The following is a 24465-nucleotide window of genomic DNA, read 5'->3' as shown; positions in this document are numbered from 1 at the left end:
AATGCACAGAAGGGCCGTTTCCAGACGGCTGACCTGCACCCAGGACGTCGCACCACGTTTCGGATCATGCCGGGGGAAACGCGAAATATCGCGTTTTCTCACGTGGGTTTTGCACGACGTCCCGGGTGCAGGTCAGCCGTCTGGAAACAGCCAAGGTGCTCCCTTTAATAAAGCACAATGTGTATCTTCCCTTCCACACTCATAAAAAACATCAGCTCAACAACACAATGACTGGAAAGATGGCTTTGTCTTCCTGATTTAAAACCAAGTGGGGTTTTCTGCACGAAACACTGGGTAACATACAATTCAAGCATGAGTGGAGGATAGTGTTATGTGGAAACAAAATAAAATCACAACTTTGGGTTGCTGAAATCAGGGAAAATGTGTAGAATCATCTCTGTGAAAGATGGCTAAAGGAAGAAAAAAGTCCATCTCAATCTCTTTTCAATTTTCTTTTAATAGACAATATATTAATTTAGTCAAATGCTTTCCTATGATACAAAAGTATTCATTTGGCACAATTATATGGATGCAATTTATAAAAGAAACTACAAGAGTCTTATTTTCCATATACAACAAATAGACTAACAGCGGCAATGGTAATTTATTATTCATTCAAGTCCTTTACAGATCTAAACTTTCTTTAAAAGATACACAAGAAAGGTGGGAAATGTCTGCATTTCGTATGTTAGAGAAAAATGTATATAAATCATACTGGGTTGGATCTAGCCAGCTTTTTTTGCTCAAACTCACTGAATGATCATCCTTACTATAGCTGCTGTCCCACATGGCTTTTGTCAATACAGATTCTGTGATTACCAGCTTAACTTTTGGGGGTAATCAAAGGAGACCCTTCCACTTATTTTTACCAGCAAAAAGATAGTTGAAATCCTAGCCACTGTATTTCAATCCTTCTTTAAATTCAGCGGCCCAAATAATTCTTTCGTGCTGTAACAGGCTTTTTGTCTCATCACCAAAGAGTCAGTTGTTCAGACAATCACATGAAAAAAGATATATCAGCATCTCAGAGCCAGCAAGATTGATCCATTAATGGAGAGTTGTAGAACTTTGGGTTTTTTTACACAACACAGCATAATTTGCTCATACATGATTGAATCCAGAAGGATATCTTTATATATGAGTTGCTTCCAAGACACGTTTCATATTGTACAAAATATACACAATGCATAGGAGTCCTTTTCTTGCCTGATAGCTTAGACAACTGCATCACCTAAAAGGAAAGATTGTATGTCAAATTAGAAGCTAGAAATGCATGATTAAAAATGAAACTATGAGCCAAGCTAGAAGTGACACCTGATATAGGTTGAACACTTGTCAGCTTCCCTCAAGTTTTGATGGGAAATGTAGGTGTCCTGGTCTTGCAGCTTGGCTCTCATTTAATTGAAGTTTACAGATTGGCAGTCTACGGGAGGAAGAACATGCAGTCGGGAGGGGAGTGCAGGCGTCAGGCTCTCACTGGGCACCCCCCTTCCCCTCTGCTGGGTGTGTGTGTGTGGGGGGGGGATTCTGTAAACTTCAATTAAATGGAGAGCCAAGCTACAAGACCAGGACACCTACATTTCCCATCAAAACTTGAGGGAAGCTGACAAGTGTCCAACCTGTGTCAGGCATCACTTGTAGCTTGGCTCTATATCCTTCAGTCCTGAGCCCCAAGTGCAGTGCAGCATTGATCTAGAGCAGGGATCCCCAGTGTGATACCCATGGATGCCATGGCATCCACAAACATTTTTCCTGGTGCCTGACAATTTTTTTTTAGAAAGTGGATAGGGCAAGATAGACCAGTGGAGATCTGATTGGCTGTGCAGATTAAAACAACATTGTTTCAGCTACAACTGCAACCACAGTGTTTTTATTTTTTTTCACTCCTCTTTCACACTGTATTTTTAAAATTCTCTCTCTTTTCCCTTATACTTGGGCTTCTTTTGTGTGTGTGTCTCCACCTCCTGTGGCAGCCATTTTCTGGGTGGCTGTGCCTCCTGTGGCAGCCAGTTTGTAGTTGGGCCCACCACCCTGTATCAGAATTCCAAAGGTGCCCCTAAATTCAAAAAGTTTGGGGAATCCTAATCTAGAGCATCTGTGCCAACTGTCTTCATATGAATAGACCTTCCTTTTTATTGGAATGAATGGCTAAGCCCTCACATGTTGGAGAATCCTGTATTTGAATTATAATCGATTTGCTCATAAGGAACCATGAATTGGTACACTGCATGCATTGTACAACGATCATTTGTTGGGGCTTTGCAGGATGTTTCTGTAAATCCTGGTATATCTGGGAACATGTAATCAGGAGTCTGGATTAGATGCGGCAAACAGAGAATGTCCACAAGTGTTTAGGAAAGCAGACCTCAGTGCAATCCTAAACAAAGTTATGTACCTTTCTAAGCCCATTGAGTTCAATGGACTTTGAGGGGTATACCTCTGCTCTATATGTGTCACTGTTTATAAATTTACTGTGAGAAACATCAGTGTGGCCTCTGAAAATATAATTATGAATGTAAATTATAAATTTGCTCTGACTGGCCAGATTTAGGACTCTTTCTTTTATAGGCATCTCTCCCTCATATGCAGATATTAAAAATAATGTGCAAATACACACCTATCAGTCCATATTACAGCCATCCAGGTTGCAGAAGAACTTTTTGTCAGAGGTCATTGATACAAAAACATACTGGGAAGGATCCAAATAACTGCCAGTGAAGTCTCACTTGCAGAATGGATCTTCCTTGCCTCACAATGAACCCCTCCCCCCCATTAAAACATCTATTCCGCATTGGAAATCCACGGACACATACCCCTTGCACGTGGAAATGCCTTCCTCTTGTACAAGAATGCCTTTGAACCCTGTGCTCAGTACAAATATTTAAAGGAGGTTGTTGGTAATGGTAACTTAATGTAAAATGCAGACTATAAAAACTCCATTGGTTTTGTTCAATTTAAGAAGGTTGAAGGACGTCATTGTCATGTTTTTATTACCTGTGCAAAACACCTTGGCGTTATTGGGTTCTTTAATACAAAACTCTACTCAAACATATAAGCTTGGATCCGGCAGAGTTTCCTGCCAACACAAGGATTTCCACCTACAGAGCTTGACTTCCTTGCATCGCTCCTCCCATGGCAGTAAATAATGCTATTTCTGGAGGATAGGGGGACTCACAGAAACAGGGTTGGAAGGTGTTTTGGGCTGCTGTGCAAGAGGAGACTAGAAAGTTATGTTCTGCTTGCAGAAAGTTGTGCTCTGCTTGCAGAAATCATTGCATCCACAAGCAAAAATTCCAGCGGAGCCAAGCCATTGGCTACACTTGAAAATGAAACCTTAATTTCTTGCTAAAGAACTCATGATGTCTTAGCGGGCATACAGATACTATTGAATGAATTTCTGTGATCTGTAGTGTGTCAGAATGCAAAGTAGAAAATACTAGTCTTTCCTTGATGTAAAATGGAAAAGACCAGTATTTCTTTTTGGTTTGTTTCCCCCCAGACATTTATAGCAAATAATAGCTTTTCCTCCTCTATCCTTCAGCTAAGAACACTGTAGGAATTACAATGAGATCATCTCTATTCTGACAGAATTACATTTACAGGATGGAAACCTACAGAAGCTGAAGGGCAATAGGTTTAGGACAACAGAAATAGTACTACTTCATTGGAAGAGTAATTAACTTGTAGAATTCACTGCCATGAGATGCAAAGGTCACTAGCTTATACGGCTTTAGAAAGGGGCAATAATTCATGGAGGATAGGTCTATCAATCGTTATTATCCATGATGTTGTCAGGCTCAGGCACGCCCCACCCCTCACGTGTCTCTTTCTGCCAGGGTGGTGCTCACTCGCCGCCTGCCTGACTGCTACTTCTTGGCCTTTGGGTCTACTCCACCACTGTTGGCCCACTAGCCCCTCTTAGCTGCCAGGATATTGCCTCCTGAAGGTCTCAGAAACAGGGTGATTGGGCCCTGGGTATTTCCCAGGGGCCCCTCTACAACCCTGAGTAGACTGACCTCCACTCCAGGAGCGAGCCAGCTAGCAAGCCAGCCTCCTGCTCCTACACTCTCTTCTCCATCTCCTTCCTCCCTCCTCCACTTGTGGGTGGACCTCCCTTTTATCCCCTCACCATTCCCAGGCACCACCTCCTAGCCCCATCCCCAACAGCTTAGCTGCTGCTCTGGCTGCCTTAGGTAGCCACCGCTGTGCCTGCTTTGCCCCCAGCCTCTCCTGGCCCTTTTCCATCCCCTCTAGCCTGTCTGCTGGGTTGTTGGGCTGTAGTTCCTCCCGTGCCTGCCACTGGGTTGGGGTGTGGCCCTGTGCCACTTGTGCTGCCCATGATCTGCTGCCTGTGGTGGCATGGGCTGACTGTCTCTGCCCCCTGTGCCCTCTTCCTCCAGCTAGGCTGGGCTGCTCTAAGGGCCTGGCTGCGAAGCGGGCAGTGGCTAGGACCCAGGAGCTGCCATCTAGCCTGCCTCCTGCCAACGAGAGCTTGTCAGCACCTGGGCCATCTAGCCTGCCTCCTGCTGATGAGGGCTTGTCAACACCTGGGCCTTCTTTGGCGGTCCAGTTCTCTTTTGGTGCCTTTGCTGCCTGTCTCCTCCTTGCTGCTGCTTGTTTCCTCCTTGGTGAGTGCCAAGGGTGGCAAGGCTGGATGGTGGGGCTGCCAGTCTGGGTTCTGGGGGGTGGCTCTGGGAGGGTTCCCAAGTCCGGCCTGGTCACCAGACAGATGTGAAACCTATGCGTTCAAAGGCAGTGTTCCTCTTTGTACTTTTGTATTCACTGTACCATTGTACTTTGGCATCCTGACACCCTTCTTTGCAACACCCCCCCCCCCACACACACACTTTCTGGCTGAGATATAAAGGCTCATGATTCTCCACTCTTACTTGTATCTGATAAAGGGAGTTTTGACTATAAAACGCATACCCTGAAAATCTTGTTGGTCTTGAAGGTGCTACTGGACTCAAATCTTGCTGTTCCACTGCAGACTAATATGGCTACCCACTGGAAATACCCTCACCTCCATGTCTGAGGCCAATAGGGTTTAAGACTTCAGCCAAATTGGGACCTGGCATACAATGGCTGTGGCCAGAGACCTGACAACTGGACATTATGTAAAAAAGAGTGCTAAACTAGATAGACATTTGGTCTTATCCACCAGCACTCTCTTAAGTTTAGCTGCCAGGTGGAATAATAGTACTAGGCTAAGCTGAGTGACTCAGTTGTTCAGAACAGGCTGATTTCTTACAACTACACAATTTTGAAATGTCACTGTGGGTTGCTTAATCCATAACATGCAAGATTAGTTTTAGTACATTACATGAAATAAATAATTATTGCATCAGTTGATCTTACTTCTTGGTTTAAAACAGTATCTCTTCTTTTTGTAAGCATTATAGCCAACCAGTCCTCCAACAGCACACAGCACAAGTAGAGACACAACAGGGGATGTTATCTGAGCTGTTTTAGCAGCATCGCCTGAAGAGAGAAACATTTTATTTAGACGTTGCAGAAGCCTGATCTATTTTATAGGACAGAAAATGCAGAGATATAGTAGACCAATTTTTAAAAAAAATATTGGCTCATATTAAAATGGAAAGAAAATAATATTCTAGGTCTGGATGGTCTATCATGAAACTTCTGTCAAAATCTCCACTGATCCATTCACAATTACATGGATGAAATCACTTTATTAAAAAATAATAGTGCAAAGTATAGTAATACGGATGCATAAGTTTATAATATAGGTAAAGTTATTTTTCTGATGAATTTAGATTATGTAAAGGTAATGCACATAGAGGTATAGGACAAATACACTCATTTGCACCTAGTCTTACTATATAATTGAGTAAGCGTATTTCAGACAACTCACTTTATACCCTGGTGCATCACCAGAGGGCGCTGCCATGGAGGGAAGCCTAGGCAAGGCACCGTGTCCCTCCAGAAAATGTGCCATGGTGGGAAGCCCAGGCCGGGAGCAGGATGGGAGTAGGTGGCAATGCCTGCCTCCCGCCTTCACCCAGCTGGTATTAAGAGTGAGGCAGGTGACAATGTCCACCACCCAACTTAACCCAGTTATATTAGGAGTGGAGCAGGTGGCAATGCCCACTGCACCTTAACACGGCTGGTCTTAGGAGCGGAGCAGGTGGCAATGCCTAACCCCCACCATAACCCAGCTGGTATCAGCAGCAGAACAGGTGGCAATGCCCCCCCTTTGAACCAGTTGGGATCAGGAGCAGAACAGTTGGCAGTGCCAGCCCCCCACCTTAACCAAGCTGGTATTAGGAGCGGAGCAGGAGACAATGTCAAACCCCCACCTTAACGCAGCTGGTAATAGGAGCGGAGCAGATGGCAATGCCCGCCCACCCACATCTTAACCACCTGGTATTAGGAGCGGAGAAGGTGGCAATGCCCACCCCCTACCTTATCCATCTGGTATTAGGAGTGGAGCAGGTGATAATGCCCACCCTCCTTCAGCCAGCTGGGATCAGAAGCGGAGAAGGTGGTAATGCCTGACCCCTGTCTTAACCTAGCTGGTATTAGGAGCGGAGCAGATGGCAATGCCCATCCACCACCTTAACCCAGCTGGTATTAGGAGTGGCGCAGGTGGCAATGCCCTCCCCTGACTTAGCCCAGCTAGTATTAGTGACGGAGCAGGTGAAAATGCCCACCCCCCCACCTTAACCCAGGTGGTATAAGGAGTGGAGCAGGTGGCAATGCCCACCCCTGCCTTAACCCAGCTGGTATTAGGAGCAGAGTAGGGGGAAATGCCCACCACCTGCCTTAACCCAGCTGGTATTAGGAGTGGATCAGGTGGCAATGCCCACCCCTGCCTTAACTCAGCTGGTATTAGGAGCAGAGTGGGTGGCAATGCCCTCCCCCTGCCTTAACCCAGCTGGGATCAGAAGCAGAGCAGGTGACAATACCCATCACCCTTCACCCAGCTGAGATCAGGAGCAGATCAGATGGCAATGCCGCCCTCCTTCACCCAATGGATCAGGAGCGGAGCAGGTGGCAATGCCCTCCCATGCCTTAACCCAGCTGGTTTTAGTGGCAGAGCAGGTGGCAATGCCCACTGCCCACCATCACCCATTTGGGATCAAGAGTGGAGCAGGTGGCAATGCACACCTTGCACCTTCACCTGACTGGGATCAGATGCAGAGCACGAGGCAATGCCCTTCTTCCTTTCACCCAGCCTGGATAAGGAGCAGAGCGGGTGGAAATGCCCACCCTCTTCAACCTACTGGAATAAGCCACTGAGCAGGCAGCAATGCCCACTCTGTCTTCACCCTGACGGAGTCAGGAGCCAAGTGTGCAGCAATGCCTGCCTCCCCTTCAACCTGCCGGAACCAGGAGCAGAGCAGGTGGCAATGCCTGCACCCCCTTCACCCAGCTGGGATTGAGAGCAGAGCAGGTAGTAAAACCTGCTGCCCACCTTCACCTGTCAGGATCAGGCGTGGAGCAGGAGGCAATGCCTGTTCCTCCCTTCTCCCAGCATGGAGCAAGTGGCAATGCCTGCCCCCCTTCATCCAGCCATGGTCAGGTGCAGAATACGTGCCCCCTTTACCTGGCATGTATCAGGCATGGAGCAGGTAGCAAAGCCCACCACCCCTTCACATGGCCGAGATCAGGCAGATCAGCCGTGGAGCAGATGACAATGCCCACTCCTCTCCTTCACCATCTGGAATCAGTGAGGGAGGAGGAGTGAATGCATGCCTGCCCGCCCTCCCCTTTCTAGAACCCGTTGTATTTTTCCCCCACAATGGGTTTTGTTGCTAGTTTTAAATAATTAGTTAAATATATTACAATAACATTTATTATATTTCTGCCCAATGGCGACCCAAAACACTTCACATCATTCTCCTCTCCTCCATTTTACCATCCAAACAACCCTGTGAGGTAGGTTGAGCTGAGAGGGTGTGACTGGCCCAAGGTCACCCAGTGAGCTTTCATGGCAGAGTGAGATTCAAACACAGGCCTTCCAGATCCTAGTCTGACACACTGAACTACTACACTACAATGGATCGATCGTGCTCAGTGATGGACAATGGCTTGGATCCAAGGACTCCTTTCTTTTAAGTAGGCCTTTCAGGTGCACAGGAAGATGTGAAAGACAGTCATCAGATCTAACCACATTTATCAGCACTTCTGAAAGTGTAATTAGTGAGTGTACTTAAATAATAATATATGCTGCTTAAAGACAGGACATAGCGGAAGCCCTATATCCTGTGCCTTCTAAATAATATAAAACATATAGTAGAAATTGTGGCATGGACTACGTGAAGCCAACATATGTGCTGTAGCTAATTATAAAATTAAGAATTTGCCTGCTATCATGATTGTTTTAAGAAGGAAGGACAGTTGCTGAAATATTGAAGCTGTCGAACTGTATTAGAATCAAAGAAGGATGAGATCAGGTACATTGATGGAAATTGGGTTTTATATCTTCATAAGTGAAACAAAAAATACATTTGAAACGTTCAGCTGTTATTCTATTTAATTTGTTTGTTATACATTCCTTTGTCTTATGACTGTGTTTATTATAACGATAGTCAAATATATGCCAGTTTAGGATGCAAGATAGAAACCAGTTCCATTGATCTCCTTGAGCATGATGCATCCAAAATTAAAACCCACTGATTTCAACTGAAATATTAAGGACATTTCAGCCTAAAGAGCAATTATTATGAGGAGCCTAAGGATGATTACTAAATGGTGTCCGATGTCTACCTATTGGGGGTGGGGGGTGGGAAGTAGTATAGTTGCTTTCTTGCTTCACTGTGTCTTTGCTGGGCTTTGTTGCTGTTTCTGCCGAACGGTGTTATCATTGCGCAGCTGGAAGTGAGTGTCTGGGAACCGACTGATCTTGGGAAACTCCGCTCTGCATCTCTCTCAGGGGTTTCCTGCTTCGAAGCTATTCAACTGTCTTTTGAATTAGGGGGAGGAGTCTGGGGATATAATTTTTCTGGGAGGATTTTGCTTTGGAATTCCAGGCAATTACTCTGTACCGTGCTTTACTAGTATGGATTCCTAATAAAGACCTTCATATTATACAGCTGTGTCTGAGGAAGTGGAGAGTCTGAAAGAGTCCTCTAGCCAGGCCTGACAAATGATAAGGTAGGTTTAGTGCAATGATCTACATTCATGCCAGACTGGAAACCACTAAGCTGAAAGCATGCCACAGGAAGACAGGCAAAATTATGACTTCTCTAGTATCAAGGCAAGGACCATGTGCAGCAGACCAAAACATCTGCCAACAGAAAACATAAGCCAAGCACCAAGAGAAGCAAATAATGAGAAACAAGCCCAAAGTCATAGTCATGGAGGAATTCTCTCTACCAGTGTGGGATCTCACTTTGGCATCCTGCTGCTCTTCTCAGCTTGCTTGCAGATAACAGTAGGAAGCATAGTACCCTTGCTTTCTACCAAGCAGGTCCTTCCAAAATGCAGCGAAAGGGCAGCTTTGCATTACCCAGTAGATCCACCAGAGAGTTGCAACTCATGGGTTGAAGACCACTGGCTTCATGCATATATTCAGTTTAGAATGTGGTTGAATGCTTTATCATTAGGCTCCCACTACACCATAACAAAATGATGGAACTAAAAATGGTGTGAAAAACAGTAAAACTTTCATATGACCACTTAATTGCTTGCCTCAAAGTTAGAAACTTACCTCACTACTGAAAAATATTAACAAGTTTCATCTTTAAGTGGCTGGAGGGTGACAGTCATCCATGGATAACATTCTCCCTGTGTTCATGGGAAGGGATATGTTGGACAGAAGCTAAAAGAACTCTGTTTGGTGTTCTGGTTAAAAGTGCGGGACTCTTATCTGGAGAACCAGGTTTGATTCCCCACTCCTCCACTTGAAACCAGCTGGGTGACCTTGGGTCAGTCAAAGCTTCTAGGAGCTCTCTCAGCCCCACCCACCTCACAGGGTGATTGTCATAAGGATAATAATAACATACTTTGTAAACCACTCTGAGTGGGTGTTAAGTTGTCCTGAAGGGTGGTATATAAATAGAATGTTGCTGCTATTGTTGTTGTTATCTCTGAGCAAAGAAAACAAACCCCTCAATCTGTACACACACATAAGACACAGCATGTACAGTGCCAGAAATTATTTACATTGAAAATTTTCATCCCTTCCCTATTCTTGTGACTATGAATATGAAAACCATACACCCACCTTACCTGTATTTCCTCCATTACTTGAAATGTGTTCATTTCCATCTGGAAAAGAGACAATGACGGAATTGGGGGAGAAGTTTAAAAGATGAATTTTACTCCATGAAGAAGAATACCATAACAACTTATATTATCTAAACACATTCTGGAATGCCAAACTTGATTACAAATTATGCCCAACTTGGAAAAGGCCCTCCCTACTTCTCCTAGTCAGTTCAAGTTATTTTGTCAGCCCAAGCAAATTACCCTTTGCCCCCCTCTTCCCACATAGCCACAAACCCAGGTGAAAGCCCTATAGCCCCAGAAGGCCACAGAAACTCAGCTTGGACTCAGCATGGCTCCAAGAGGTGGTGCCTATTGCTTTCCACACCAATGATAGCCAGGAGCAAGCTGGGCCCCTGCAGTGTGCTGGCCCCTGCTTATTGGCCACTGCTAGGGTAGCTTGGCTAGGGAACTGGTCCCACCGCTTCCCCAGTCTTTCCGAGCAGTTTAATCCTGCAGAGAATGAAGCTATTGGCAGGGAGATCTGGCTGGCAATGAACAATTTCATCCTTTGGACTGGATACATATATAGTAGATGAAATTCTTGAGAATTTTAATTTCCAACTTTTCTGGTTTATGGTAGTCTATTGTCATTGGAATGCAGGGCAACTGCAGGCATTTCCTGATGAAATGCCTGCCCTTGACCATTCCAATCTGGCTTCAGACTTGGATTTGGGACTGAACAGCACAGTTGATGATCTTTGGGTAAGGGCAATCATCACCATTGATAATATTATATCTGTCAGTAACATCTGATACAGTCAAACATGACATGTTGGTGGATAAAAGGGGCAGACCTCTGAGGCCATGGTCAAGTGGCAGCAAATCAAAGCTTAATGCACACAAGACAAGGCAGCAGTGTGTTCAGCTGGTACTGATTTACTAGCCTTTGATGGGGTTAAGCTTTAGTAGATCAAGTTAAGAGCTTGGGGGTGCTCTTGAACCTGGCACTGTCGATGAATAAAGAGCTTGCTGCTGTTGCTAGCTGCACTTTCTTTCAATTAAATATAATCTCAACAACTGGCCCCATTACATAGACTCTGCTGCCTTAGCCATGCCAATCTACACTACTGCATCCTCCAGATTAAACTACCATAACACCCTCTTTGCGGCTGTCTTTGAAGAGGTCTTGGAAGCTTCAACTGATACAAAATGCTGGAACAAGACTTCTTTCTAGTTTAAACCACTTGAAACATGTAATGCCATCAATTCAGCACAGTGATTCACAAGAGGAGGTTCATTTTCATACCAAAACCCACTCAGAGCCATTTCCCTGGTTAATGATTTTCTGTCGTGAATAATTCACAAGTTATTCCTGTGAATATATTTCAGTTCAATCATATTCATATCATTTATCCAGAAAATACGTGAATCCATACCTGCTGTCACGTATTGGCATACTTGTATCTTTCTTTAGACAACATGAATGTAAATATTTTGCAGTTCAAAAGTGCAACTTGAAAAGTAGTCTGAACATATCCTCAGAAATAGGTAAGCTTATGACAAAGCACAATTACCACTAAATTTATTCCATAGTAATTTTCACTTGTGTTATTAGAGTTTTTTTAATTAGAAGTAATTGTTCTCTGTGTGTTTACACAGCTGCAAAGAGCATTCTGCACTCTGCATTTTATGCATTCCCTTACCATTTTGCCATGTTGTAAAAGGGACTGTAAACTAAAAGAAAGAATTCAGACTGTTATACATTACCTGGGGAATTTGGATGTAGAGGTTTTCCACCAATAAGATCTAAGTCATTAAAATTTCCTGGAAAGATATAAGGATATTTCAAGGTGTGATCCTTCAACTGATTTGAGGGTCTTTAAAAACTGCCTTAATAGTACTGGTATTATGGCTAGTCCTAATATATTGCACACAGTCATCTCTGCTTATCTACAAAAGATAAGGCTATCTTGGACTACAAAGTATGCAGCTGAAATCCTTTGGAATGTTAATATTCAAAGCATTCTAACAAAAAAATCATAGGTATCCGATTGGTATCTCCCAATGGAAATATAAGGCTGCCAAGAAAAAAAATCATTCATTTAAAATATATCTGAAGTACAAAGCAGAGGAATTACTAGCTCTTTTAGTTTATAGTTGTGTTAACAGTTGCTCGGAGCTGCAAAACATCATTCTACATACACAGTGGTCTTTCTAGGGGTTAAAGTAAGGACTGAAAGACAAGCATCCTCTAAAAAGACAGACCTGGAAGAAAAGGATTGTGGCTGGGATGGAGGAGGACTGGCACTGGGGTCTTGCTGTTCTTAGTCCATTCAGGCATTGGCTGTTGTCCATCTTTCTACACTTCCCAGCTAGGCCGATTCCAGATGACTAACCTTAAGTCGCTTCATGCCGCCCTCTTCCGGATCGCGACGGGGAAAATGCGAAATATCGCGTTTCCTCGCGCGAGTTTTGTGCGACGACGCGCAAAACTCACGCGAGGAAACGCGATATTTCGCATTTTCCCCGTCGCAATCCGGAAGAGGGCGGCATGAAGCGACTTAAGGTTAGTCATCTGGAATCGGCCCTAGTCTCTGTAAAGGAGTGCAGATTCTGCTGTGGGATATGTATGTTTAATTCTTATGTTATGCAGGACACCCTATGGCTTGAATCCTTTATTTTTCAATAGCACTGCCACTGTGGGGATTGTGGTCCTAACTAACCAGTGCAGAATAGTCCTGCATCTTCAGCTGCCAGAGCTCACGTGTTTGTGTGTGAGACAGAGAAAGCCCGCTTCTCTACCCCAGGATAGAGAGCCAGCCAAGTCCAATGTCCAACCGTCTTCCCATCCAAAGCCTTTCCTATATGAGAAGTAACATAAGCTAGGTCTGACCCATGTTGGGGAAGAAGGCTACTGCTAAGATCCTGTTTTGCATAAGCTCACACAGACATGGAGAAATGAGGGAAACTGGAAAATACAGGGTTTAAATAACAAGATCTAAATATAGTTCAAGTGAGAGGCAGTGGTGGCTCAGTGGTACAGCATCCGCTTTGCACGCAGAAGGGGCAGGTTCAGCCTCTGCCATCTCCGGTTCAAAGGCTCAGGCAGCAGGTGATGTGAAAAGGCCTCTGCCTGAGAGTCTGGAGAGCCATTGCCACTGTAGAGAAGGGGACTTTCTCTGTCTCACACACAAACACATGTGCTCTGGCCGCTGAAAACACAGGTCTGTTCTGAACTGGTTAGTTAGGGCCTCAGTCCCCACAATGGTAGTAATTATGAAATATGTAATGTTGGTTCAGTATCTAGATACTATGTATTATGAATTGCACTTTGTACACGCTCTATGTAATTGTCCTGTTTTAATAAAATGTTTTATTAGTTTTTAAGATGATATACTAATTATCAATTTATGTTCTGTTTTAATTGGCAAACCCCCGATGAATCTGTATGTGAAACACATAGGGGTTATACTATTACTAAAGATACTTCTCTTTGCACCAATTGCTGTTTTGACTAGGCAGGAGCAAAATGTTTGTTACATCCCACTATGGGTATGAGGATGGGAGCTGCCAGTGAGTCTGCACCTTTCCTTCTACAGCCATGTTCTGCTATCACAGACTGTACAGGAGATGTCCCAGTGACTGCTCTGCAGAGGATGCACTGCAGGCTGCAGTTTGCAAGCAGACTGCAGGGCTGCATCTTGTCTCTGGACATTTGTCCACTCCATGCTGGCTGCTTGAGTGCCTATGCCCTGCGTGGATTTCCTTTCCCACGGTGACATGCCATTTGCATGTAGTAGATGTGTGCTATTCCGGAGGAGGAGGAGGCTTTTATTCCGTGGGCCAGAGGGATGTATGCATTCTGTGCCCTCAGTTCCTGACACGTATTCTGAGTATGGGAGCAGTCTGGAATCGTCCCTCTAGCTTATGGCTGTTTTTCCTTGTAGAAGTCCTGCTAGGTGCAGCAGTGGCCTCTTCCAGGCTAAGGTGATGGAATGTGCTCCATGGAATGGAATGTGGATGGTATCAGGGAGCCACAGACGGTATCTGGTTGCTATTAACAGGGGCATCAGCTGCACACTGGGGCACCATAGGAGCTGTTGATAGTGTGGCTGTGGACTCCTGTGTGATAGCACCATTTTGTGCCCTTGGGTGAAAGGTATTCCCTGCTTTGGGATGGATGTAGGATGCACAAACATCACACTTGTGCAGCATCCCCACCAGTCTCAGGGCTTTAGAATCATAGCGTTGGAAGGGACCTCCAGGGCCATCTAGTCGAACCCCCTGCACAATGCAGGAAATTCCCAATTACCTCCCTAGTGACCCCTGCTCCATGCCCAGAAGATGGCAAAACACCATCAGGAGCCTTAGCCAAACTGGCCTGGAGAAAATTGCTTCCTGCCCCCAACGTGGTGACTGGCATTACTCTGGGCATGTAAGAAAGGGCTTTAGGCTGGGTCTGCCCATCTACATGTTAAATACCTTTCATACTGAAAACAGTTTGCCCCTAAACTCAGTAAGAATGATATAATTAAATAACTAAAGCATTTTAAAACACCTTTTTATTTGCCAAAAACCGTTCTTACCAGAATTACCATGGCTTCCTGGGTGTGGTGGTGGATGTGGCTTTGGCTGAGGTTTCAGATGATCATCTATAGTATGGAAGATAAGTTTGAAATAAGTAGGGCATTTCCATTTTGTGATATGTATTTTAAGACCTTTGCTAGGGATAGTTTAAAGATTTTTAATGAAGCTGGAAAGATTTGCCAAAATGAGTAATAGGAATCTTAATGAAAAAGGTTTTTTAAAATTAGAGTAAGTCCAAATGTTGGGTTAAATCATTTTAAAATAAATGCCTGATGCTTGAAGTTTAAATGCCTATGTTACATCATACAACCAGGAAAAGTCCATAATCTTTCCAAGTTTTACTTAATAATTTCTACTTGGTGCACTGGGCCAAGAAAAAAAAAACGAACAAACCAAACACTACATTTACAAGAATACAGAAAACATAAATGTTTCACATAAAATCAATACAAATACAGACCACATTTCTAATGCCCTGTGAGTATAGATTCATGCAGATATCACAGTTCAAAGCAAGATAGATAACTCTCACAATATGACAGGGCTCATTCTCTGCTTTGGAAAAAAGCATGACTTGTAGCCCAGATGGCTCCTAGTCAGTTCTATTGGATGCAAGAAAGAAGAGTCTGGAGTGGCCGAATGTGTATCACAGATCCCTAGAGAAAATCCCAGGAGATTACTTTTTATTTGATTACCAGTACAATCCTAAGAAGAGTTACATCCTTTTAAGACCATTGAAGACAATGGTCTTAGAAAGGCGTTAACTTTGCTTAGAATTGACCTGGTATATGGCTGAAGAAAGAATGATCCCAAACCTACCCCATAGTATAGCCTGATAAACAGGCAGGACTGATGAGCTGTGGAAGCAAATTACAATATTCCATTTAAGAAAATAATTCACTCAGAATAAATATGTATTAGTGTGTGTGTGTGTGTGTGTGTGTGTTAAAGGATTTGTATAGCAATAGACAAAAATACCATTTTTAGGTGAAAAAATGTATCTGGAGTATTTTCTTGGCTAAATATGTCTCACAAATTACTTTTTCGTTAAAAATAGTTCGTGACAACACGATTATGTATCACCCTGAACTGCCCTGACGTAAAATCTTGTTCTTGCAACATTATTACTGGGTAGATTCTCCTTTGCGTCTGCATGATCATTTAACTTGGACAACAAAAAACCTAGTTTGGGAGCACAGGTTTTTGCAAACATAAAATACTCATTTTGTATGCTGTCCCCCTTGTTTTTTCATTTCTTACAATTTGGTCAAGGTTTACATTGTGTTTTTTGCAGATTGACTGGAGAAGAAACGCTTTTGCTACAGTAAATATATTGTGTTTGGCAAAGATAAGATAAAGAGGACAACAGAAAGAGTAAAAGGTAGAAAGGGACTAATTAAAGCCAGCGACAGAAGCCCAAATGGATTTTCTCCTCCCAGAGGCAAATTAATAAAAACAATGTTTTTCAGGAAAAGATTGAGGGGAAGATAGTTATATGTGTTGCATTCTGCTTTTTTCTGATTGTTGCTAGTACTAAAGAAGATATTTTAAGGAAAAAAACATTAATATTTTAGTCTGATTTTAGTCTTGTTAATTTTTAACATTACTTTTAGGGTAATGTTAGGGTAAACATTGATGACATTTTATTGTGTCTATTCATTTGGCGCCACAAGCCATACTCCATACATGGTATGGATCATTCCTTCCTCTCCTGCTTCCCTTCTGCATCTCCTGAAAAGTCAAACACCCTGAAGGATTGGGCAGGAAGGGGCTGCAACCAGAGTACAGGAACCATAAAAATTGCTGACGCTCCCTCCTGCCTTCTTCTTGCACGAAGGCGCATAGTTCAGACAAGTTGGCATTTCTCAAACTGTCAGTTGCCTTGGAAGCCCAGCTGCAAGGGCAGATGCCCTGGTGGGGAACCCCTGGACAAACCAGTCCTCCCCTGCAGCTGTACGGCCGGGGGGGAGCTTCAAGGGGGTGAACCATCTCGCCAGGCTGGCCGGGTCACAGCCATACCATGGATGGTTTGCCCCCGGAGCTGTTGGTGGATCACCCAAACAGGGCAGGGCGGGGTCCTGGAGTGACCCCAGGGCCTGACTTGTACCGCTAGTTAGGCCCTTGCCGTGTTGACAAATATGTTGTGTTAATTCAATAAAGCGGCCCTTTAATCTCCAACACTTGTGTCTGCCTCTTCATTCTGACTGGGGGGGGGCAATTGCTGACACTCCCTCCTGCCTTCTTCTTTCACGAAGGTGCACAGTTCAGACAAGTTGGCATTTTTCAAACTGTCAGTTGCCTTGGAAGTCAGTTATCAGGAAAAAAACCCCAACATATATAAATCGTTTGATATCAACAAATACAAAATATTCTTCTTTGGATTTTGAACAATAGCATTAAAATTTAAATTAAATGCAACTTCTTCAACTTCCTATTGCAAATCAAGTTATGAACATAAGAATTTATATAACTTTAATTGCTTGCAAACTTAACTTTTCTTGCCTTTGTAGAGTTCCCATCATAATTGACACCCTAGCATAGGGATGGATCCTACAAACTCCCTGTGCAGGCAGGAGGGGTTAGTGGATAGAATTTCTCCCTTTTCTTCCAACAATACAAGTTGTTGGTGGAGAAAACACTCTAATAGAAGGGGAGGGGAAATGATGTCACCCAGTTCTGACTCCTAACTGCAGTCCTCTCTGCTACATGACATTTTGTACATGAGGTGTTCCCTGACCCTTAGTATAACTTTTGGGGGAAGTAATGACTGTTGTGGAAGATGAAGCTGGAAAAGGTTTGTCACTGTAAGCAACTATTACTTGCATTTCATGGCAACCAGTTCATAAATCTGAGTATAGACCACAACAAAATGAATATTTCACTATGTTGGGGGACTTTTTCGTATCATAATCTAATACAGATTCATCCCCACTTCTAAAACACAGACTGTCTAAATTTTTACTTGGCTTTAGACCAGTAATGTTTATTTTACTTATTACTTAGTTTATCCCAGGCCAAATAAGCACTGCTTTAAATCTGAGTTCACTGGTTTAAGAGTAGGGTCGGGGAAAATGCTGCCAAACACTTAAACACACTTACCATTACTACCTCCAACGGCATCTCCTAAATCAAAATCTTCATCTAAAAGAAATCAAAGTAGATTAACACTGTAGACATAGATAAAATATAAGTTTAACAACAAAAAAATACAAGTACATTTCTGCAACAGTCAACATGAGTAACTTGGAATTTAAGTGCAATCCTAAACAGAATTAAAGTCTTCTAAACCCATTGGCCACAATGGGATTAGGAGGGTATAACTGCTTTGGATTGCAGTGTTACTACAGCCATCACAGTACATGGAGAATGCCCAACAGAGCACACGTACATCTTGCCATTTTATTCACTGTATACTGAAAATTTTTCTGTGGCATCAGTGTCCAATGCCTAATGGTCACTATATCAGAAAAAACTATAATCTCATTGCTAGAACTAGAACTGAGAATTTATTCAGTCAAATATTAAATAATGATTTCATTTTTAAAACACCAGAAATAATACATTATTCATCAATGGGTTTAATATTTATGATGATTACAAAAAAATAGTTAACTTTTACTGTAAAACACTGAAATAATTAAAAGTACTGGAATTTACAATTTAATGAGTTGGATCCTGTGACAAACAGGTCCATGGGTGTGTTGGGGGGCATTGCTGATTCCCTTCTCCCACAGCAGCCCTCCAACTTCCACCTCATGTTACTCCTGTGGGGGGCATACCCCCTGGAACAGCATTTTAGGGCCACTTGTGGCTGCAGCAGGAGGTGATGGAGGCATGTTCCACAGGTGAAAATCTGCCTGTGCATCATAAAATGTGATGAAATCTAAGCCGATGATTTTACAAAGCTTGATGCAAAACATCTCAGTCTTAACAGTCCTCCTGGCCACAGCCCTCCCCTGAGTCACCAGTGATTTTGCAATTTTTAAAAGAAACATCAGCACTAAAATATATTCGGAGATACAAGGGAAAAGGCATATCTCAGCAAGGGAAGGGGTTAGAGACTTTTTAAAATGAAAGCTGGGAATTTAGAGAAACTGCTACACATATCAGTACAACAATATTCTAGTGCTTTTTTTTAATTAAAAGCTCCTTGTGGTGGGGGGGGGGGAGAGAGAGGGGGGAATGGCTGCTGTGTGGGCCAGGAAATCTGATTTTTTTTCCATCCACACAGCAGCCATCCAGGCTTTACTGTGATATCGTATTTCCCAAAACTCCAGAGAAAAGCAGGTTTGAGAAACATCAAAGAAAAGCCTGGGAAGCCTTTTGAGGTGCATAAATGTACCATGATGCTGTGAGGAAACAGGAAAAATTCAGGAGAGAGAATCAATGTGGAAGAACTCACTATGTCTGGATTACTTCCCTGAAGGGGGGCATTCTTATAAAGTAGGATTGGAACCTAAGCCAACAGCTTTAGCATGGGAATGGAAGGTGATCGTGACAGGACAGTTTCTTCCATGTACTAAGATATGGGCTGCACTGGAAGATTCTTTGGTCTCCCTGTGACAGGCTTGTGCGGAGTGAACAAACACCAGTTTACTGAAGTACTTGCAGTCAGACAGCACAGTGAACTGAAGTTTGATTAAGCTTGGGAAGCTCTGCGCACAAAAGGGGGAGCACGTGGATATGCGCACAGCATTAACATGGTTTGTGTTCCCAAATGGAGTTAACATCTTGTCATGACTCATGAGGCCTGAATGCTGTGCCCTCACTGTTGCCCTCTCAAGTTAATAAGCAAGTTAATAAGTAAATTGAGCAAGCAGCACTCATCCTTGCCATTGCTGACAAATGACACAATAAACAAATAGTCGATTGATCAATTAGCAACAGTTGACCTATCAATTAACTATTACTAACAGATATACTAGGCAGACCAGGTCTCCAAGCCTCCCTCATCTTTTTCTGCTGCTACTCTGAAGTGGGGGGAAAATAGCTATAAAAGTGTCATGGTGTCAATGGTACAGGGTCACTTCCTATAAACTTGAAAGGCTAAAATGCTGTCCACTGAAATAACCGATAAAAAATAAACGCAGGAGAAGAAACAACATTTTCAAAATCACCAGAATTCAGATCATCTTTGTAGATTATAACAACAGAAATAATTTGTACCTCTATTTCCATGGCCTCCTGGTGGTGGTCTAAGAGTTGGATACAGAGGTTTGGGACGATTCCCTGTAAAGGACAAATATTTCCAGATATCACTGTCATCAGTTCAACATGCATTTTCTTTCTTTAGCAAAGGTATCCTCCTATCTGGGATCACTGTGGGAGTGATCATCAAGCTTGTTTGTTCTGACATAAATGTGGCAAACACATTTTAAAAAGTTGCAAACAGAACACATTAAAATATGCTTGATGAGATGGATGCAAAATTTTGAGGAAGAGATATCTTTCTAACAATGGGAAATCTTACAGACAAAAGATTTAAAATTTGCCATCAGTCAAGCACTAAGAGAAAACTGGTATAAGATGTTGTAAGGATGGTACATCACTCCAAAAGATATCAAGAAGATGGGCAAGAACTACAAGAGAATATGGTGGAAGTGTAAAGAAACGCATGTGGTAGACATGTAAAAATACAAAAAATACTGGAAATACATGTTGAAATCCAGAAAATTTTGAAAACCAAATTTACTATGAAAGCTAAGAACATGTTATTGGGCATCTTACCAGAGAATATACACAAAAATCTCGGAAGAATTATTTAGATAAATGATAATGGCGGCCAAAGGTATATTTGCAATGAAATGGAAAGCAGAAGAGTGTTTAACTTTCCAAACCTCTCAGCTTAAATTTGCAGTAATGTCTAAGTTAATGGACTATGTAAATAGAAGGCTGATCAAAGAATTTCAAGATAAATGGAAATCTTATTACTGCTATAAAATTGGAAGCATTTTTATGTTAGCCAAAATTTTCCAAATAATTTGGCAGGCTGGGGAGGATGTGAGCAAAAAACCCTATTCAGGTCAGAGAAACAAAATGTATTATTATTCTGTTAATGTGATACAGGGATCCCCAATACGGCAGCAATGGGTGCCATGGTACCTGCTACTATTCCCCTGGCTCCTGCTCGGTTTTTCAGAAAATGGACTGGGCCATTATAAGGCAGGGCATGTTATTGGCTGCCCTCATTCAAATGGAACTGTTTTCCATTGCTGTGATAGCAGTTACAGTCACTGAAAAACCAGGACTGGTAAGCACCATTATTATTATTGTATTATTATTTTATTCAACTTTTAGCCCTCGGGTGGGTTACATCAGAGAAGTCAGTGTGCAGTTCTGTTCCCCTTCAAACATGAGGAATTGTTGCCATGAACCATAATACTAATACTAATACTAACACTGACTAATTGCTAGACTCTTAATAAGGCAGCTTCATGAGTTCAGTGAGGTTCAGGGTAGCCAGGTCCCCTTGGGGTGAAAGCAGAGGATATGGGGGGGGGTGTCACAGGGAGGAGGAGTGCTGGGTAGGAACCTACCTCGACCCCTCAAACACTGATTTTTACTCAATCAGCCCCTGGTATGACTTGTTGCGAAGTCATAATCATGAAGGATGCCGGGGCACTGCAGAGTGCATGGGAGCCAGCTTTGCCCCCACAGCCAGCCAGCTGAAAGTTGGCAGGGGGCAGAAGATCCCCATCCCCACCAGAGGATTAGCAAGAATTTGGGGATGGTGCATATCAGCCCCTCTCATAATTACAAAGATGCCTGTAGGTTGAAAAAGTTTGGTGGTGTAAAAAGTACAGGATTTGCTAGATAAGCTGAGAGACCAAAGGTTAACATATTGGGACCTTCAAGTTCTTCCAGGTGTGTGGCTTTTAGGAAAAGTCCTAGAAATCTTTTGATTTATTTTGGCCAGACTGCCTAAGTATGTTATTTTACTTTTGGATTCTGTGTTCTGTTTTCCTTATGGCTGCATTTTAGTGTTATGCTTTTTAGGCATTTTTATATTTGTGAGATGTCTTGAACTTTTGGGGGGAAAGCATTAAAATGTTTTAATAAGTAAATTTGAGAGATACATCATTTCATGACTTATTAGCACTGTAATAGTGAAACACACAAAACTGTTATTTGCCCTATTTCCCTTAATTAGTTCAGTTCTCCCCATTCATGCCACGTGTCTCTCTCACCTTCAAGCTTAGCAGATGTCAACATGTTTATGTATTGCCTACACATACAAAGTAAAATTTGGGACATCTGGCAGTCTGACAGTTCTGGAACTGGCACAGGTATCTGAGTCCACTGCTAACCACTCAGCTAAAGCATAGTTGCTTGTAGGACTAGATGTCCAAATGTTTCCCCTGGGTTTTTTTTTCCCCTTCAGAATTTTATCCATGGTCCTAAGCCACTATCCCAAAACAATTTTTTTTAATAAAATGCGATTTCCTTATGTACTCCAATGGAAAAGAAGCAAATTATTCGGCACCATGCTTTCCCAGGCTTCAATACCCACTGGGAGCTGATAAAATTTTCACTCAGTCATTCTCTGTTCCATAGCTCCTTATCAATAATGAATTATTCTTTTTGACCTTTTGCAGAATTCTCTATCTCACGAACACAACTTACGTTGAGGGTGAGAAAGTTGCCCTCCAAAATCAATATCAAAATTCAGTACAAAATGTTCTATTTGGAAAGTCCAAAAAAGAATCTGGAAATAGGTTCCACCTTACCAAGAATATCAGTACTGTCCAAAGGCTATCTGGAAGTTCCAGATATAGCCTAGGAAAGGAAGTATGAGCTTCACATTATGGCTTCATTCACTGATATTTGGTTTTTTTCAGGTAGGTAGCTGTGTTGGTCTGCAGTAGAGCAGCAGGATTTGAGTCTATTCACATCTTAGAGATCAACAAGATTTTCAGGGTATGAGCTTTTGAGAGTCAAAGCTTCCTTCTTCAGATACCAATATTCTTCAGATACCATGATATTTGACGTGTTTGTTTATTTGGACACTTGTAGTCTGGTACTCACCTACCGGTGGCTTTTTGGTAGCAGGAGAAGGCTTCTTAGTAACTGAGCAAGAAATATCAGAATTAGGGCATCATTCAGTTATGAACTAGTCAATTTTTATCCTGCGCTGTATCCAGCAAGCTTGAGTAATGTATGTGGTTCTCGTTTCCCTCCATTTGATCCTCGCAACAACTCTGTGAGGTGTATTAGGCAGAAAGAATGACTGTCTAAATATGGTAAACATGCTGGTCCTTATTTTGAATAGTATATTATAACTTCACCATTTCCTTTGTTGTTTAACTAAGTGTAATTAAAAGGGCTTTTTGAAAAGGAAAAAAATGTATTCAGGATTTTGTAGTGACCTCTGTGATATTAATGTCTATTGAGCTGTTGACTGAAGTAGATTGTTCACTTTATTTGCTTAGGACCATAAGTCATTACAAAACAGTAGTCACAAAGGAATTCATAGATGAAATCAATATATACATTTGAACCCAATGCTTTGAGTGAATAAACATAGCTGTAGTTGTTTCCCTGGTAATACATACCTGGATCTAGAGCATCTGACAAGTCAAAGTCTTGGCCTATCACAAGAACAAAAACGTCATATCAAAGGTTTGTAAGTACCACATGTTCATTTATGTTAATCTTTGGGGATGATCATATATTATATGGGTTCTATATGGAAGCTCAGCAAATATTTGTTGCATGCTTGAGATCAGCAGCTGCAATGTCTAGAGAGAGTTGCTACATGAATTGCCATAAATATTTGGACAACTTACTACAAGTTACCCATGGAAAGATCCAGGATGAAGAGCCTCCATCTGAAGCTGTATCAGTGCATTCCTAAGCAAGGTTACATCCTTCTGAATCCACTGAAGTCACTGTGATTAGAAAGGTATAACTCTCTGGTTAAGATTGCACTGTCAATTTCTCAAGAAAGTACAGGTGGGTGTAGAACACTTATCATGCATAGTAACAGCAACAGGTACATCAGTCCTAATGGATGCTAGGATGCAACCTCTTAGTGATAAAATCTTCACCAGGCAGAAATGTTCCCATCAGAATACACTATTGACAACTTATCAGGAAATATGCTATATCTGAGGCAGTTGATCCACTTAATTGTAAACTGAAATGCATAGAACATAAGGATCTCATTCATAAAATCACACTAGCAGTCAGTAAGTATGATTCTTGAAACATTTGATGCAAGAGTCTAGAAGCCAACAAGTACATTTCTAAAATTCTTGTGGGTAACACTTTTTAAAATTCCACTAAAATTAAAAAGTACGCAAACTTTGATTACTGTCTTAGCTCATTATTGTGAATCTTCCTGAGTTAAGAAAAAATGATAATTTTGATGTAGAAGACTTTTCTCAATTTGTTTTATTTCAGGAAAATTTCAGGATGAATTCTATAATGTCAGATCCCCCCAACTGGTAGAATCTGGTATTTACAAATTTTGACAAACTTGTATTTGTAATTGTTCTTCAGAACTTTGTTAATGACTATTGTCTAAGGACAGGCATGATGCTATGTGCTTAACAACATGTGTGTGTGTCACAGTGTACTACGATACACAGTGAATGCATGGTGAAACCATCATTCCCCAATTGTGAAAAACGTTAATTAAAGCTTGAAATGGTGAGCCACTGTCTTAACATGCATTTACGATTTGTCATAACACCATAAGCA

General features: G+C 42.3%; 1 protein-coding gene across 1 annotated transcript in view; it reads right to left on the bottom strand.

Annotated features, from left to right (window-relative positions):
- Positions 1 to 443: 443 nt before the first annotated feature.
- Positions 444 to 24465, bottom strand: part of LOC129326500 (CD99 antigen-like) — a 36461-nt gene continuing 12439 nt past the window's right edge. Inside the window, exons 3-11 of the mRNA XM_054974686.1 lie at positions 23316 to 23351; positions 22789 to 22830; positions 19930 to 19992; positions 17863 to 17904; positions 14763 to 14828; positions 11944 to 12000; positions 10198 to 10236; positions 5359 to 5481; positions 444 to 1231 (exon numbers count right to left, since the gene is read on the bottom strand). Coding sequence (XP_054830661.1) covers positions 1215 to 1231; positions 5359 to 5481; positions 10198 to 10236; positions 11944 to 12000; positions 14763 to 14828; positions 17863 to 17904; positions 19930 to 19992; positions 22789 to 22830; positions 23316 to 23351 — 485 coding nt within the window. The 3' untranslated portion in view covers positions 444 to 1214. The remainder of the gene's footprint in view (positions 1232 to 5358; positions 5482 to 10197; positions 10237 to 11943; positions 12001 to 14762; positions 14829 to 17862; positions 17905 to 19929; positions 19993 to 22788; positions 22831 to 23315; positions 23352 to 24465) is intronic.

The sequence above is a fragment of the Eublepharis macularius genome, chromosome 3, assembly GCF_028583425.1.
Source record: "Eublepharis macularius isolate TG4126 chromosome 3, MPM_Emac_v1.0, whole genome shotgun sequence".
NCBI lineage: Eukaryota > Metazoa > Chordata > Lepidosauria > Squamata > Eublepharidae > Eublepharis > Eublepharis macularius.
Note: the sequence above shows the minus strand (reverse complement) of the source record. Positions and strands in the feature narration are given on the sequence as shown.